At 43.6% G+C, this 14754-nt stretch overlaps 1 protein-coding gene across 1 annotated transcript; it reads left to right on the top strand.

Moving 5' to 3' along the window:
• The first annotated feature begins 1523 nt into the window (after positions 1-1523).
• Positions 1524-14355, top strand: fbxl20 (F-box and leucine-rich repeat protein 20). Its single transcript, XM_047572036.1, has 15 exons — positions 1524-1793; positions 5243-5304; positions 6110-6164; positions 6302-6376; positions 6485-6579; positions 6704-6772; positions 6848-6943; positions 7135-7261; positions 7858-7932; positions 8238-8368; positions 8738-8798; positions 8974-9018; positions 9128-9184; positions 9304-9516; positions 10972-14355. The coding sequence occupies exons 1-15, from the start codon at positions 1752-1754 to the stop codon at positions 11077-11079; spliced, it is 1311 nt and encodes a 436-aa protein (XP_047427992.1). The 5' UTR covers positions 1524-1751; the 3' UTR covers positions 11080-14355.
• Positions 14356-14754: the final 399 nt, after the last annotated feature.

Raw genomic sequence — 14754 nt, 5'->3', positions numbered from 1 at the left:
TTAGGCTACTTGTTCTGTATTTACTTTTGCTGTCCGTGCATATTTGAAATGGGACCTACAGCAGCCTACAGAGCAGGTTCATCCAGCGATGCTAGATTTTGGTATGACACATCTGTTATGTCACAAAAGACCTGTGGAGTTGATGTCTAACCTTAAGGCTTGAAGTCTGGTGGAAAGTACAGTATCAGACTTCAAACCGATATAACAAATGTCGAGATATTAATTTTAACACGAAATATACGTACAGTATTTTATTATCCCAATTAAGCACAAATTATTGACCTTTGTTTTTTTGTTTTTTTTTGTAGTGATCAATCAGTTATACTTAGGTTTAAATAGAGGTCTCACATCCTTTCTTCTTATGCTCAATTTAAGCAGTTGAGCCATATACTAGGACAAAAGCATTGCTTTACCTACCAAATGTATGGCATGTATGGCTTATGCACTGAAATTCAATACAGCAAATACAAATACAACAATTCCACGTAAGTACATAAAGCATGGTTATTTTTTGTGATGCAACTGGTATTTCAGTGATAGCTCTGAGTATTGTTCTACAGTGTCTACAGAGTAAATTACATTTTCTTTTTGATGCAGCAGCATCTACACAGCCTAAGAGGTGAAATATTAAAAACATCCGTTTACATCAGTCTTTTTTCTGAAGTGACAGATGATGAGTCTTACTGAATCACGCCTGTCTCTGTTGCACACTTTTATCACATAGTATTTATTGCACATTAAAAACACAGCTACATTTTAATGTGACACTCCAGACGACATTGACCTGTTGTCAAGCATGTGTTTCCTAGTACGCTTGCGTAGAAACCTTCCTAAATGCTGATTGGACCCACTGCTCCAGTGGGCGCGGCCATAGAGAAACGAGGAAGTACCGTTTCCTACTGCAATAACAAACCAACTTGCAATGTATGTTTGACAACAGTAAACATGAAAGAATAGAGCTGATAAGTAGTCAAACGGTTGCCGTGGCATAATAAGCCAAACCCACGGCTCGTATGTTCGCACTTATTCACTATGTGGACGCAGTGTCCCAGGCAGGGCCTCCAAGTGAAATAATATTAGACATGCACTAAGGATATTTATTAATTTAGATACATTATAAGGGAATCAGTGGACTATGTATATCCCCACAGGGCCTAAACTGTCTTGGGCGACATCAAACTTTTTAAAAAATGTATAATTTATATGTAGCCATGCCGTCTCTCGCCAAGTATTCATGCTACGTGTGTGCTGTCATAAGGTTGACACCCCACTTTGATAGCTTCACTCTTGTGCTTGTATACTCTGTTCTCACCAATAGCTCTCTGGCTGGCCAATCGTTCCGTGTTTGGCAAACAATAAAAAATAACATGCCCAAGGGCAGTGTTATCGTATTTATTTTATTTTATATTTTTCCAAAGTAATGTAGGTGTATCAGCTCAGTTTTAGACTGCCAGATCCCAATCCTGTCGGGCTTTTGTGTGGATGGATAGAGAGCCGTATAGGGGGAGGAGGAGGAGGTGAGGACGAACCGAGCAGATAAGAGAAGTGGCTTATTGGCTGCCTGCTGCCTGTAACCCATATTTTAACAGAAACAAGAGGTGCTGTCGTTTTCTTGTTGCAGGCCGAAAAACAACGACATCGCAGCCCAGGAGCTACCGAGAAGACGGTAGCATGATAATCGTGGAGAGGGCCCGTATCTGCATTTTACTTCGCCTACACCGAATCCATTGAGTCGGTAACCAGAGTCCGACATGGGGAAGGAGGTAAACGGCGTTTCGCGGAGCCGGTTTGAGGTGAGTTAACTGTATTTACTTACTGACAGTCTCTAACACGCGTTCACCAAAGCTGTTAGAAACGTTAGGATACGGGCCTGCATGATGACTGTCGCTGTAATTATTACAAAACTGCGCTTATGTTGAAGCTATTGATGCAGCTTCCGCAGTCGGCGTTTGGGATTAGGTCAAGCACACTGTTGTTTTGTTCCCACAACATATAGCAGTCGAGGCCTGGCGTGACATTTTATTGAGGACACAAGTCAATATTTTCCAGTTAACCCGACGAGGCGTTTTTTAGCTAAATACGTGGTTCTTAATGGTCATAAAATGTTGTCGCCGTTTCCCTATTCGCCGTCAAAACAAAGACAATGAGGCTACATAGAGCACGCCGAGGACAGCCCCGACTCACAATAACACAATTATCTGAAATAAACAGAAAATATCAAGCTGATGTTTATAAGAGACTGTCGTCTTTTTAAATTATTGCCTTCGTATGCAGGGGTTCGGTTTTCATACGGTCTTTGTTTGGCTGTTACGAGCCTGGTTGTTGTGTATATCCATGGCCGCTGCAGTGGAGGGGGGCCTCGGCTGGCGACTGCTACCTGCACCCGGTACTAGCACAAACATATCAACTAGTCCCAAGCTGTTACAGCGTAACACACACCCTGACCTGTACACATATAAGACGGCCACCTGTGCACACACACGGAAGCTACAGTGTTGTTCGTTTTTTTTAACCATAAACTTTGTGTCGCAACCACGCAAGCGTAACTGAATATTTTGGGGGAAAAACCTGTACACAAATGCTATGCATGCGGTGACATTGGCCTGTGTAGCCCGAGCGCTTGATGTTGTTTAATCCCTAGCTAGCATGGGATTTGTGTGTGGTTTTATTTATTTTTAACGGTGCAACAGCTGACGACTCCAAAGACTCAGGCCGTTACCTTCTGGCCCGACAGCTGCGGTGGAGCCGCGGCGGCAAGTTAACGCGATTTGGGACAGGGCGAAACCGGAAATGGCACCACATTTCCTCCAAGATAAAGTGTTTTGTTATTGCAGCGCTCTGAGTCACAGCAATGCTTTATGGCTTATAGGTATAATAATGAGAAAGTTGTGTAATTTTTATTATTATTTTTTTTACGTAGCCTTCCTCCCAACCTAGTTTCTTCAAGATAAGAAAATTTGAATTCCATTATTGTAAAGTCATCTCTACATGTATTTGTTAATAGTGTGTTAAATAAGCAGCTACAAAAAAGTACATGATTTACAACACAATAAATAAAATTGCGTCCAGGACCATCTCCATGTATGAGCAGGACGGTCATACTTTTAATTGTGTATGCCTCCTCTGTCAGTCATGTTGATTACAACTTCAATGATTAAGGTGTAATGCTGTTGCAGCAAATAACTTTTTTCTCTGCTTAGAATTAGATGTAACTTTAAATTGTCTTTATGTTTTTATTTTTAATTTCCTGAAGAATTAAGAATTAAACCCACGATCAGAGCTGATCAAAGTCTTTCTGTTGGTCATCAAACATAATGTCTACTAATCAGAGTTTTACTTTGAAAGGCATTGGCGGAAGTTGGGATACATTCACTTCTGTGGTGGTTGCTGGTTTGTTGAATAGCAGATCCCCAACAATAGACCACCACAGTGGGAAAGATGGCCATACGTTAACGGCCCTAGATTCAAGACAAATATATAAATGATCACATCGTTATATTTTCATACAGTGATCAGTATTAGTATGGACTTGTTGCTGTTACTGAAGTTATTGGATCATTTTAAAAAGTTGCCTCAAACAACCAAAACAGTAGTTGTGGATCAGATGAAAGTGGCTTAATTACAGTTATGTTAAAATGATTTTAAAAAAAATCTGGGGGCAGCCATGTCTGTTTTAAGGAAACTACATAAATATATATTTTTAAAATATATCCTGTATATATAATCACTTTTTTGCCTTTATAGCTGTAAGTTACAGTTTACCCAGCTTATTTTTTAACATCCTTTTTAACATCCTGCATGGCTGATTGTAGCTGACCAGCGGAGAAAACATAATGCTCACATTCATGCAGCATCAGGTTCATTTTATGTTGGATTACAAAGAAGAACCGTGGATGCCTGTTGACCATGGGCATCTGCTTCTTTGGAAATGGTCCTGGATTATATGGCCAGAAAGAAGTGCCCTGCAAGGCAAGCTGTCAAAGTCAGTTTTTCCCAAATCCAAATGGCAAATGCCTGTTCGTTCTTACTCTCTCAACATTTTACACGTCTGCCCTGGCAGGCAGCCCATGCATAGACAGCTGTGTGTGCGTGTGCAGAGTTTGTATGTTTATCAGGGGGACACAGAAAGGCTTTGACCCAGAGCTGGCTGGTTTATTTAAAGGTCTTGTCATTAATTTCTACTGGCAGACATGTCAGTTTGTTTTTGTGAGCTGATGAATGGTTTTGCAAGTGTGTAAATCCCTCAAAATCCGAGCTATTGTGCGGTTTTAGTTTAAACACCCATCACCAAAATAACACTCTTCTGGGACCTATAAATTATTCCTTTTGTTTAAACACAATAAATAAATGATTCTTTTATTTCTGGATCATGGGTGGCTGATATTTGTACCTGTCAAGAAGTGCAAATAAGGACATGCAAAAGCTTTGTTGATCTTGTCCCAGATGTTAGCCTCCTGCAAATAACATGTGCCTTCTTGCCCTTCTGATTTACACACAAGAGCCCCTACGCCTACATTACCCCTCCGCTGGTTTAGATTTATCTTTCTAAATCTATGGAGGAAAAATGGATTGAGGCAGATGTTGCTTCATTTGCAATGCGGATGCGCCAAACATCTTGGATTTTACAATCAAGCAGACAATGATTCCCCACAAATTATGGGAACCCTGACAATCCTCTGTAAGTGGGTGTGTATCTGGGTTTTAATTAATGCTAATTTATTGTCTCTTTCTGTGCTGAGGCTTTTTTTTTTCTTTCCTGCGGATTATACACTTGCGTTTGTGCTCCCACAGCATGCAATCATTTGTGTGGAAATCCATTAGCCATTTGCAGAAACTGTAGCTATTGGTTTGTGAGTCACAAGAGATATATTGTAACTAATTCCAGTGTCTCTGTACATGCTGATGTGGGCAGTGGTGCAAACTCAACCATGTAAACAAGCCAAGAAGTGAGGATGAATATGCACACATGAAAGATGGCATGAAAGCAAAGGACGTCACAGTTCCGCGGTGGGCTGTTCAAAGTCTCATCCTGTCGATTTTGCTATTAAGACACCAAGTTCCATCTCCTGTGCTTCCTTATCTTCTGTCACCCTCTGTATTTTCAAAGAATTGACATTGAATCCATCTCCGCTGATAAGATTAGCATCATTTAGCCTTGGTTACGTCGTCCTTGAATGAGGTGAGTGGACGGAACAGCCCAGAGACAAAGATAGGCCTGATGTTATCTCCTGCTCTCTTTCAGATGTTCACAAATAGTGATGAGGCGGTCATCAATAAGAAGCTGCCTAAGGAGCTGTTGCTACGGTGAGTGGCATTTCCAAACACTTCACCCGGCTCTTTTGCAGGGATTTTTTTTTTCCTCGCAAACGCCATGCTGCATACTTCACACTAACCCCCGTACCTTCACTATGGATCACAGCAGCTAATCATACACAAGGCCACAATTGGCCTAGCCCCCCCCCCCCTTCCCTTTTTATAACCCTGGAACACAGACACAAATATAGTGCATCTCACAGTCATATAATGTATGTCCACTTGCCCTGTAATGACTATTCCAACCACCGGGATGCCATTTCTCTTCATTCCCCACACGGCTCTCCTCCCCCAATGCTGAAAGTCTAATTAAAAACAGATGCTTGTGGCTATAAAACACTTAGATTGATATCAGACAAAAAAACTCAAGAGTCCCTGAGCTAACAGAAAATTAAGGCAATAACTCAAGCCGCGGCCTTGCCGGCCAAGTTGCCTGTAACAGCGACTGCTGACTCTGTGCTGCTTGACCAGGTGCAGCGGCGTGATTTGTGAGGCTGGCAGACTCACTGCTTCACCCAAGACAGTTTTTTGCTGCATTGTAGGATCCAGTAATCAGTTTCCAGCTCTGTAAAAACGGATCATCCTCGCCAGGACACCACTTTGAGAAAACGGCATCCATCCCGCGAACAGGGCAAACGTCTGTCTCGCCTGTCAGTTAGAGACAATATTAGCTGATTTACTCACACTCCTGTGCTGGGAGTGGAAGCAGACGCAGTGTTGAGTTGAGGGCAGTTTAAAGAGGAAGCTTCTGGCAGCGGGGGTCAGGGTCTCTAAACCGTCCCTGTCTGTCTTCCAGAATCTTCTCCTTTCTGGATGTGGTGACACTGTGTCGCTGTGCCCAGGTCTCACGGGTGAGTCTGTGTTCACAAGGTGTGTGTATGCATGTGTGCGTGACCGAGTTTGTGTTTGTCTGTGTTTTGGTGTGTATTCTGTGGCACGTTGGCATGAACTTGACCTTAACTGTCCGTTCTTCCATCCTTGCTCTCAGTCGTGGAATGTTCTGGCCTTGGATGGCAGCAACTGGCAACGAATCGACCTCTTTGACTTTCAGAGGGACATCGAGGTGAGCAAATCTAATCTGACCTCAATCTACTTCACTTCATTGTGTCATTACTTTAAAACAAGGCGGACGTCCAAATGCAGAAGATTGGGTTGACTGATTTTATTGCAGGGCCGGGTGGTGGAGAACATTTCAAAGCGATGCGGGGGGTTCCTCCGGAAGCTCAGCCTGCGGGGGTGTCTGGGTGTGGGTGACAGCGCCCTGAGGTGAGTTTGGCGAGGACCGGTGGCTGACAGAACTCGTTGTTCTAGTTCAGGCCTTGCGGGGAGGGAGAAAGGCGGGCGAGAGCACTTGGACCGCTGTCACATAAATGTTTGTCTTTTCCTGTAGGACTTTCTCGCAGAACTGCAGGAACATTGAGCTGCTTAGTCTGAACGGCTGCACAAAGATCACCGACAGGTACGCGCAGAATTCGTGCGGCAGCGCAACACCTCCTTTCATGTTCAGCGCGTTAATTGCGTTTCTCTTCTGCAGCACGTGTAATAGCCTCAGTAAGTTCTGTCCAAAGCTGAAGCACCTGGACCTCGCCTCCTGTACCTCCATCACCAACCTATCCCTCAAAGCTCTCAGGTGTGTAGCACCACCACTGTAAAGCACACACTCCACTGAGGTTTACACCACATTAATGACCCTCATTCAATTGTTACCCATCAGTTATTATTTCTGTTAAACCTAAAACAGCCACAAATGACATGCAAGTAATATGCTCGGTGTGCATTCTCTCACTCATTATGATTTTTCACCCTTTTTCCTCTTCTCAGTGAGGGTTGTCCTTTGCTGGAGCAGCTGAACATCTCCTGGTGTGATCAGGTCACCAAGGACGGCATCCAGGCGCTGGTGCGCTGCTGCCCCGGACTCAAAGGCCTCTTCCTCAAGGGCTGCACGCAGGTACTGTTAATTCTCCAAAAATGAGCTGGAGATGCTAAAAACAGTTCATCAGGTGACGATAATGAGTTTCGCATCATTTACTTTGGATACATTTGTAAACAACTTCACTGATAAGAGCGTTTTCGTTTTCTTCCGCTTGTACACTTCTCGATACTGAGCTGAAACAGCCCGCTCTGTTTTCTCAGACTTTCCTTCACAGTGGCCATCACTTGTGCTAACTACCAAGTTCCTCTTATTTTCATTCTGTAGAGAAGACAGTTGCTGCAACTGCTAAGATAAAATGCACAATTTCCTGTGCAACAGAAGGTGATTTTAAGGAAAGACATACCGCCCACTGTTTACAGCAAATGTAAAACCTTCATATGGTGCCATCCTGGTATGGTAACAGTCAACATTACTGTGTCAAAAGACAACCGAGTCTTTCTATGAAGCTGGGTAAAATGAAAACATAGCAAACCATAGAAAGCGTGCTGGACTACCAGAAGTGTTAATTCAACTTTAACAGTTTTGTTGCGCTGTACCGAGCGTTGGTTTCAGATATTTAAGGTCATGTCAGAAATGTCAAATTCTCTTCCCCGTGGCAATGTCTCCCACAGCTAGAAGACGAGGCTCTGAAGCACATCGGGGCTCACTGTCCAGAGCTGGTCACACTCAACTTGCAGACATGCTCAGTAAGTGCAATTAACAGGGCTAGACAATATGTCACATTCACCTGCTAAACTGTCACTCACCATTTATTCTCCTTTGCCTTTTCAACTCCTTCTCATCTCACGTAAGGTTCGCATCTCCTCACAGTGTCCCAGTTGTTTCTCCTCTTTGTCTTTTCCTTCCTCTCACCTACCTGTTTCTGTTCTTTCCTCTGTCTCATCTCTGTACAGACTCTTTTCTTTAATGATACCTAAAACAGAAAATAACAAGTGCCACGGTGGTGCATGTATGTATGTAAAGTACAATACTTTCTCCTCCTTCTGAGCAGCAGATCACAGATGAGGGACTCATCACAATATGCCGGGGCTGTCACCGCCTGCAGTCTCTGTGTGTGTCGGGTTGTGCCAACATCACAGACGCCATCTTGCATGCCCTGGGACAGAACTGCGCCCGTCTCAGGTGAATTTAAAAACGCCTTCACACGCTGCCTCGTTCTGAAACTAGCGATGGATTCTGATTAAAAAAAAAAGAAAAAGAAAAAAGATAGTTTTGACATTTAAACATAAACTTGGTTTCAGTCAGAACCTGTATTTGATTGACGACCTTTATCGGGTCAGACTGATCGAAGGAATTTCCACATCCTTAGTTGAAGTCATAAAATGGAAATCATGGAGACAAATGAGTAAACAAACCCTCCCACAGTAAAGCTATCACCTACTGTAGATCTGGTTTCTTTAAGGTCACATTCACCCTTTGTGTACAAGTACGCACATAGCGGCAGACTGTAAGCGATGCTTCTATTGTGTAACTCTCTGTTTCTCCTTTCAGAATATTAGAAGTAGCCCGCTGCTCTCAGCTTACAGATGTGGGGTTCACTACATTAGCAAGGGTGAGTGTCTCCTCTTGGGTCCATGAACAGAAAGTACATTACCAAGCAATCAGACTTTTTGTCTTTGATCCTGGAGTCAGACTTTAAAAATGTCCTAGAAAATGCCTTTAATTATTTATTCCCGAATGCAAACGATAAACAGTGGTGGATCATTTCATCTCATGTCTCTCTGCAGAATTGTCATGAGCTTGAGAAGATGGATTTAGAAGAATGTGTGCAGGTAAATAAAGAGCCTGTAGAGTAAGACCATAGCGCTGTCCTCTCTACTATGAAGTCTGCAGTTATGACAGCTTTATATTCTTTCTTTTTTTTTTTTTTTTACTCATCAGATCACAGATGGAACACTCATCCAGCTGTCTATCCACTGCCCTCGCCTGCAAGTCCTGGTGAGCGTGCGCTTAAACATATTTTGCTCCTGTTGCGTCTCCACGCACGCTGCTACAGCGCGCTTTAACGGACAGCTGGGTAACGGGGCTCCTCTGTCTGTGCCGCCGCGTTCCCACAGAGTCTGTCTCACTGTGAGCTGATCACCGATGATGGCATCCGACATCTCGGCAGTGGGCCCTGCGCTCACGACCGTCTGGAGGTGATCGAGCTGGACAACTGCCCCCTGATCACAGACGCCTCGCTGGAGCACCTGAAGAGCTGCCACAGTCTGGATCGCATCGAGCTCTACGACTGCCAGCAGATCACACGCGCCGGCATCAAGAGACTAAGGGTGAGTTGTGTTGGCAAACAGTAGTCAGAAGCGCTGATTCATATGCAGAATTTGCTTGTGTGTGTTTGCTATGCTTAGAATGCAAACTCACCGTAGGGAAGGTGAACTTAAAATATCAGTCACCAAGGCGGTGAGGCGTATAGTATGTGATAAATATGTAGATGAAGCCAGGTGGCAGTTAGCTTAGCATATAAAGTGCCTTGATTCCATTAAACATAGCACATCTAATGCTTACCAATAATTAATGAAAGTCACCTGAGAGAGTTTGAAAAAGCACCATGAACGTGGCTACAGCCTTTAGTGCAGTGGTGCTGGTTCACTTTTAGCCAGCGCCCTTTTCCTGCATGTCATCCCCTCTCCTGGTCTGACTCATTCACTTCCCATAACAAGTGAGCTTTTCAAGATGGTATGTGTATTTTGTTTACCTTTGGACAGAATGAAGCTAGCCTAGTGTAGCCAGACTTAATTCTTATCGGAATATGAGCCTGGTAGCATTTCACCGTGAAGCGCGTTTCAGCCAAAAAAACACCTCTGCACGCGATTACGCAGTCCTATATTTAATCAGAGAGTTTTAAACAAATTCATTTCCACGGTCCTCAGATGGCACGGGTGACTACCTCAGTTTCTTTTCTGTCAATCATCGCAGAGCGCTGCCCCGACAGTTTAATTGGGTCTTTGCCGTAAAATAATCAGTTCCCAATGGAGCAATTTCAGACCAACTTTCCGCCACAAAAATGTGTGGGCAGGGAAGTAAGCTGAAGTGAAAGAAAACTGACTGCTAACAGGGAGTTTTTATGAAGTATACAGAAGTAGAAAAAGTGGTATCAGTGTTCTAATCCGAGTATCGTCAAGGTAGCAAATCATGCAACAACAAACAATAAATAAATATATAATGTAAAAGTAATGTAATATGTACTCACCTGATAAATCTGGGTGATTTCATTCAATTTCAGCTAATGGCTAAACTCTGTACCACATGACCCCTGATGCAGAGGCCTTGACTGGTGAAGCACCGCAGCTCTTGGCCACCAGGGACATAACTGATCATAATAAATACAGTATACTGAGGGGAACCAGATGACTTTGATTTATACAATTTGTCCAAATTTAACTCCTGCGCCTGAGTCACCACTCCACCCACAAGACGTGATGAATCAAAACTAAGCCGTGAAAAACAAACTGTCTCCTCGACAGCAGTGAGGGAACTCTCTGTCCAGATCACTCAGGACTCATCATCCCTCGGTATCAGGCCCGTCTTTGATTTTGATAGAAATCAGGAGTTTGTTGCTGGTAAATTGGATTCGCTGACCTTTTAAATGACTTGTAGCTTTGAAGCGGTGCAGCAAACCATGGCTACTGATGTGTTCAGCTATGCTGACTGGTTATCAACATATTTGTCGGTCGATTAAAACATTTCTGTGGTTTTTTTTTTTGTTGTTGTTTTTTGTACCACAGACCCATCTGCCTAACATCAAAGTGCATGCATACTTCGCTCCCGTCACTCCGCCGCCCTCCGTCGGGGGCAGCCGTCAGAGGTTTTGCCGCTGCTGTGTCCTGCTATGATGTAAAGACAACAGCCCCCTCCTCCTCCTCCTCCTTCCTTTCTCCACGTCCCTCGTACACGCTCCCCGCAGCCCATCACTTGACCCCTGACCTGCTGTCCCCCTCCAGGCCCCCCAGTCATAGACTACATGCTTGTCCTCCCTCCGATCCCCCTTTGGAGCTGCAGAGAGAGGGAGAGAGAGCCAAACAGCGCTGCAGGGTCTTGGGTAACGTTCCCCAAAAGTTTTTTTTTTCAAAATCTCCCCACTGCACACACACGCATGCATTACATACACAGATTAACTTTGAAGAATGTCAGAACATTCCTGGTCTGCGCTCAGTGGGCTCATCAGTATTAAAAACAAGGTTATGTAAAAACCAAACGTGATCGCGACTGTTTAGGGAATTAACTCTTCATCAGACAAAAGAATTGATAAGGAAAAACATCAAAAAACTTCTTTTTTTTTTCTTTTTTTTTATCAAGCACTTTGAGATAGAATATAACACAGACCGAAAGATCCCACTTCACCCCTCGTACACAATTCCCTCGGTGTTGAAGTTCACTTAACAGCTACCTCTAGACAGGAAAGAAGACCAGGTTTTGATTGGTTCTACAGGTTGTTGTTGTTGTTTTTTTTGTTTGTTTTTTTTTTGAAAAAAAAAAAAAAAGGTGCAGCAATGTAGCCAGTTAACTGCCAACACCCCCAACTCACATTCACACACACACACACAGAAAGTGGAAGAAAGATCATTTTGAGTTTCTTTTTTTTTTAAGAATACTTGCAGCTATTTGCACTTACAGTAAAGCAATGATGAGACACTTTACAAAGCGACCATCTCAGAATTGAAGACTACTAGCAACTAACCACACGCAAATCGACACCCTCTCCTAAATCATACGCTGCACTTGCAGTCACTGTACCCTCACCTCTCTCTGTTACAATCGGAAGCTTCAATGTACTGAAAACAAAACGAAAAAAAAATATTTTTCTAAAAATGGACACCAATTACACAAGTGGGGACTCCAGAAGATGCCAAATGTTGCATGTAACACCTCTAGTTTTTTAAAAATCTGATTGTAAATACGTGAGGGCCGAGGGAGCTGGGAGAGTCGAAGCCAGCTAATCGACGTGACGACGTGAGATGTGGCAGAGATTACTTCGGCGGGTCTTTCTGAGGGAACTATGACGAAGCTCGAGCGTGCTTGTCGACGTGCAGACGCGCGTGAGAACAGTTGCTGGAGCTTCCCGGACAGCTGAGCCAGCGCTCAGTCTGGAGTTGAAGGAACTGACGCTGGCCTGTGGAACTCACCAACAGAAAATATAGAAAAACACTTTTTTAAAAAAAAAAACAAATAAATAAAATAAAATAAAGTCAGACAACACTACATGAACTCATGCTGTCAGACCAGGACAGCGGACAGAGCCAACTGAAAACAATCAACCTGTTTTGAGTTCGATTCCGTTGCGTCGCTCTTGTTTTTCGGACAACGAGGAGCTGGTGAACCCCACGCGCTTAGTGAAGGGACGCGCTCGATGTCGGAGTCGCACCCGCGACTCTTCAACTCCTATGAGGCCTTGCAGGGGACGGAGTGACGCGCGCATCGCACCCTGCCACCTGTGGCCTCCCCCGGTCTGTCCGGGACCAGTGACACTGCGGGAGGTTTAGACCGGATCGGACTGGTGGAGCCACAGCAAGAGGAAGTTGACTGAATCTTGATAATTCTGGCCTGCTGACAGATATGACGGAATGATTCTTGTCGCAACACAGAGGGCTATGATGGACTTCAGCCCACTGCCCTTGGAAGTATTGAAGCCTTTTCTTGTGGATTATCTTGTCCTGTCCTTGCACATCCTGCTTTTTTTTTTTTCTGTCTCTCGTTCCCATTTTATAAATGTGTCTTTTAGTACTTTCTTTTTCCTTGATGCGATTTCTCCTGGATCTTTCTAACCTCTTTCTTTGCGTTTCTGTTTTTGCTGTGGTTTGGATTCTGCTTGCTTTGTGTTTGAAGTCATGAGTTCAGTGTCTCCACGTTATGTTTGAGCCCCCTTTCAGTCCTCAGTTTTGATCTGACGCGGCCTGTTTTCATTGAGGGTTTGTTGTTACTAAATGTCAAGAGTGTAGCCTTTGTCCAGGGGAAACGTCGGCACCAGTGCAATTGTAATAAATGTTAAATTTGAGTTGGATTTTTCACGATGACACATGTATGACGCCTACTTATTGAATGTTTCCACCAAGGCTCCCGGGGCATTGAGTGCCGCTTTAGCAGGAACAGTTTTCTCCCAGAAGCGTGCTTTCCCCTCTTTCATTTTTTATGCCTTGTTTTTCCAAATCCCATAATGCACTCTTCCCGAGTGTGTATCAAACAACACGGAAAGCGGTAAACCCGGTGCAGATTGTTGATCACCCATAAACGTCTCTGTTCTGGTTTAGCATGCAGCAGGCATGCGTGGACAAATCGCTGAGTGATGATTCTGTTCGGTGTGTGTGTGTGTGTGTGTGTGTGTGCGATCTGACAGCTCCGACGAGTAGGATAATACAAACTCAGATGAATCCAGTGTAATCCAGTCTGATCTGTTTTGTTTGAACGGGGGGTTGTAGGGGATTAGGGAAGAACCAAGAATCAAAATATTGGAAAAATGTAATATACTCTTGTCACTGTGCTCCAGAGTTAAGAGAGCTAACTTGACGAAAAAGGAAGAGTCGTAGGATCGAGACCGTGAGCCTGGATGCAACACCTGCTTGCCCTTGTCATGTGCTGTACAGTAGCTGCGCCATGTGGGCTGAGTCATCAGAGCAGCTAACTGTGTGCTTTCAGGGCAAACCCTTTGAGTGGATTACAAGTAATTATACTCAACCTGGATTGACACGGACAAAAAAACAAAAAAAAAAACACCTGTCATCAGCCTTTTTATGGTACAAATAGAACACACTACAGGCTCCATGCAGCGAAACGCCAAACCTATTTTTCCCCCCCGCAAACGACTCTTGACTTTGCGTCAGAGCCTCCTCCAGTTTACACATGAATCGAGCTGAACCAGTTTGTCTTACGCACGTTCGGTCCCAAACACTGGAGTAATAGCTGAGGATCAGGACAGAAGGCGAGAGGTGAATCCACAGTGTGTGTGTTTTCATGTTCGATCGACGCCTGAGAAATTTCAAAAACAATTTTGACAATGACTGTAGTTCATATGATTACTGTAAATCTTTTCCCTTTTTCTTTCTTTTTTTTTTTTTTTTACAATTAACCGATATAAATGAATATGTACGTATGAATAAATATATACCTATATTATTAAGCTTTGTCCAGTTTTCTCTGTGGCGTTGTATTTTAACTGTTCAGCAGTAGATGGCAGCAGTGAGCCAGCTGCTTTTTATTTCTGATTTCACTGCTCTGTCGGTTGCTGGGATCAGGATGGAACCGGTCATTCAGTGAGTGCAACTCATTTACTTTTGATGGGACCAAAATTGCGTAAAGGCCCAGTTTCCAGAGTGGAATATGTTGCTGTTTTTGAGTTTGATTCATTTTTTTTCCTTTCACATAAAAAATACACAAACCAGAATCTGTAAAGGAGCATGGAAACATTTTTCCTGTTATATTTTCCTAATTGGGGACAAAATGCCTCAAGGCAAATCCAAAGTTCATGTGGAGATCAAGGTTCTCTGTCAGCCAGGTCATGGTATATCCAAAAAAAA

Source organism: Mugil cephalus, chromosome 20 (assembly GCF_022458985.1).
Source record: "Mugil cephalus isolate CIBA_MC_2020 chromosome 20, CIBA_Mcephalus_1.1, whole genome shotgun sequence".
NCBI lineage: Eukaryota > Metazoa > Chordata > Actinopteri > Mugiliformes > Mugilidae > Mugil > Mugil cephalus.
The sequence above is the reverse complement of the archived record's forward strand: the minus strand, read 5'-3'. Positions and strand labels throughout refer to the sequence as shown.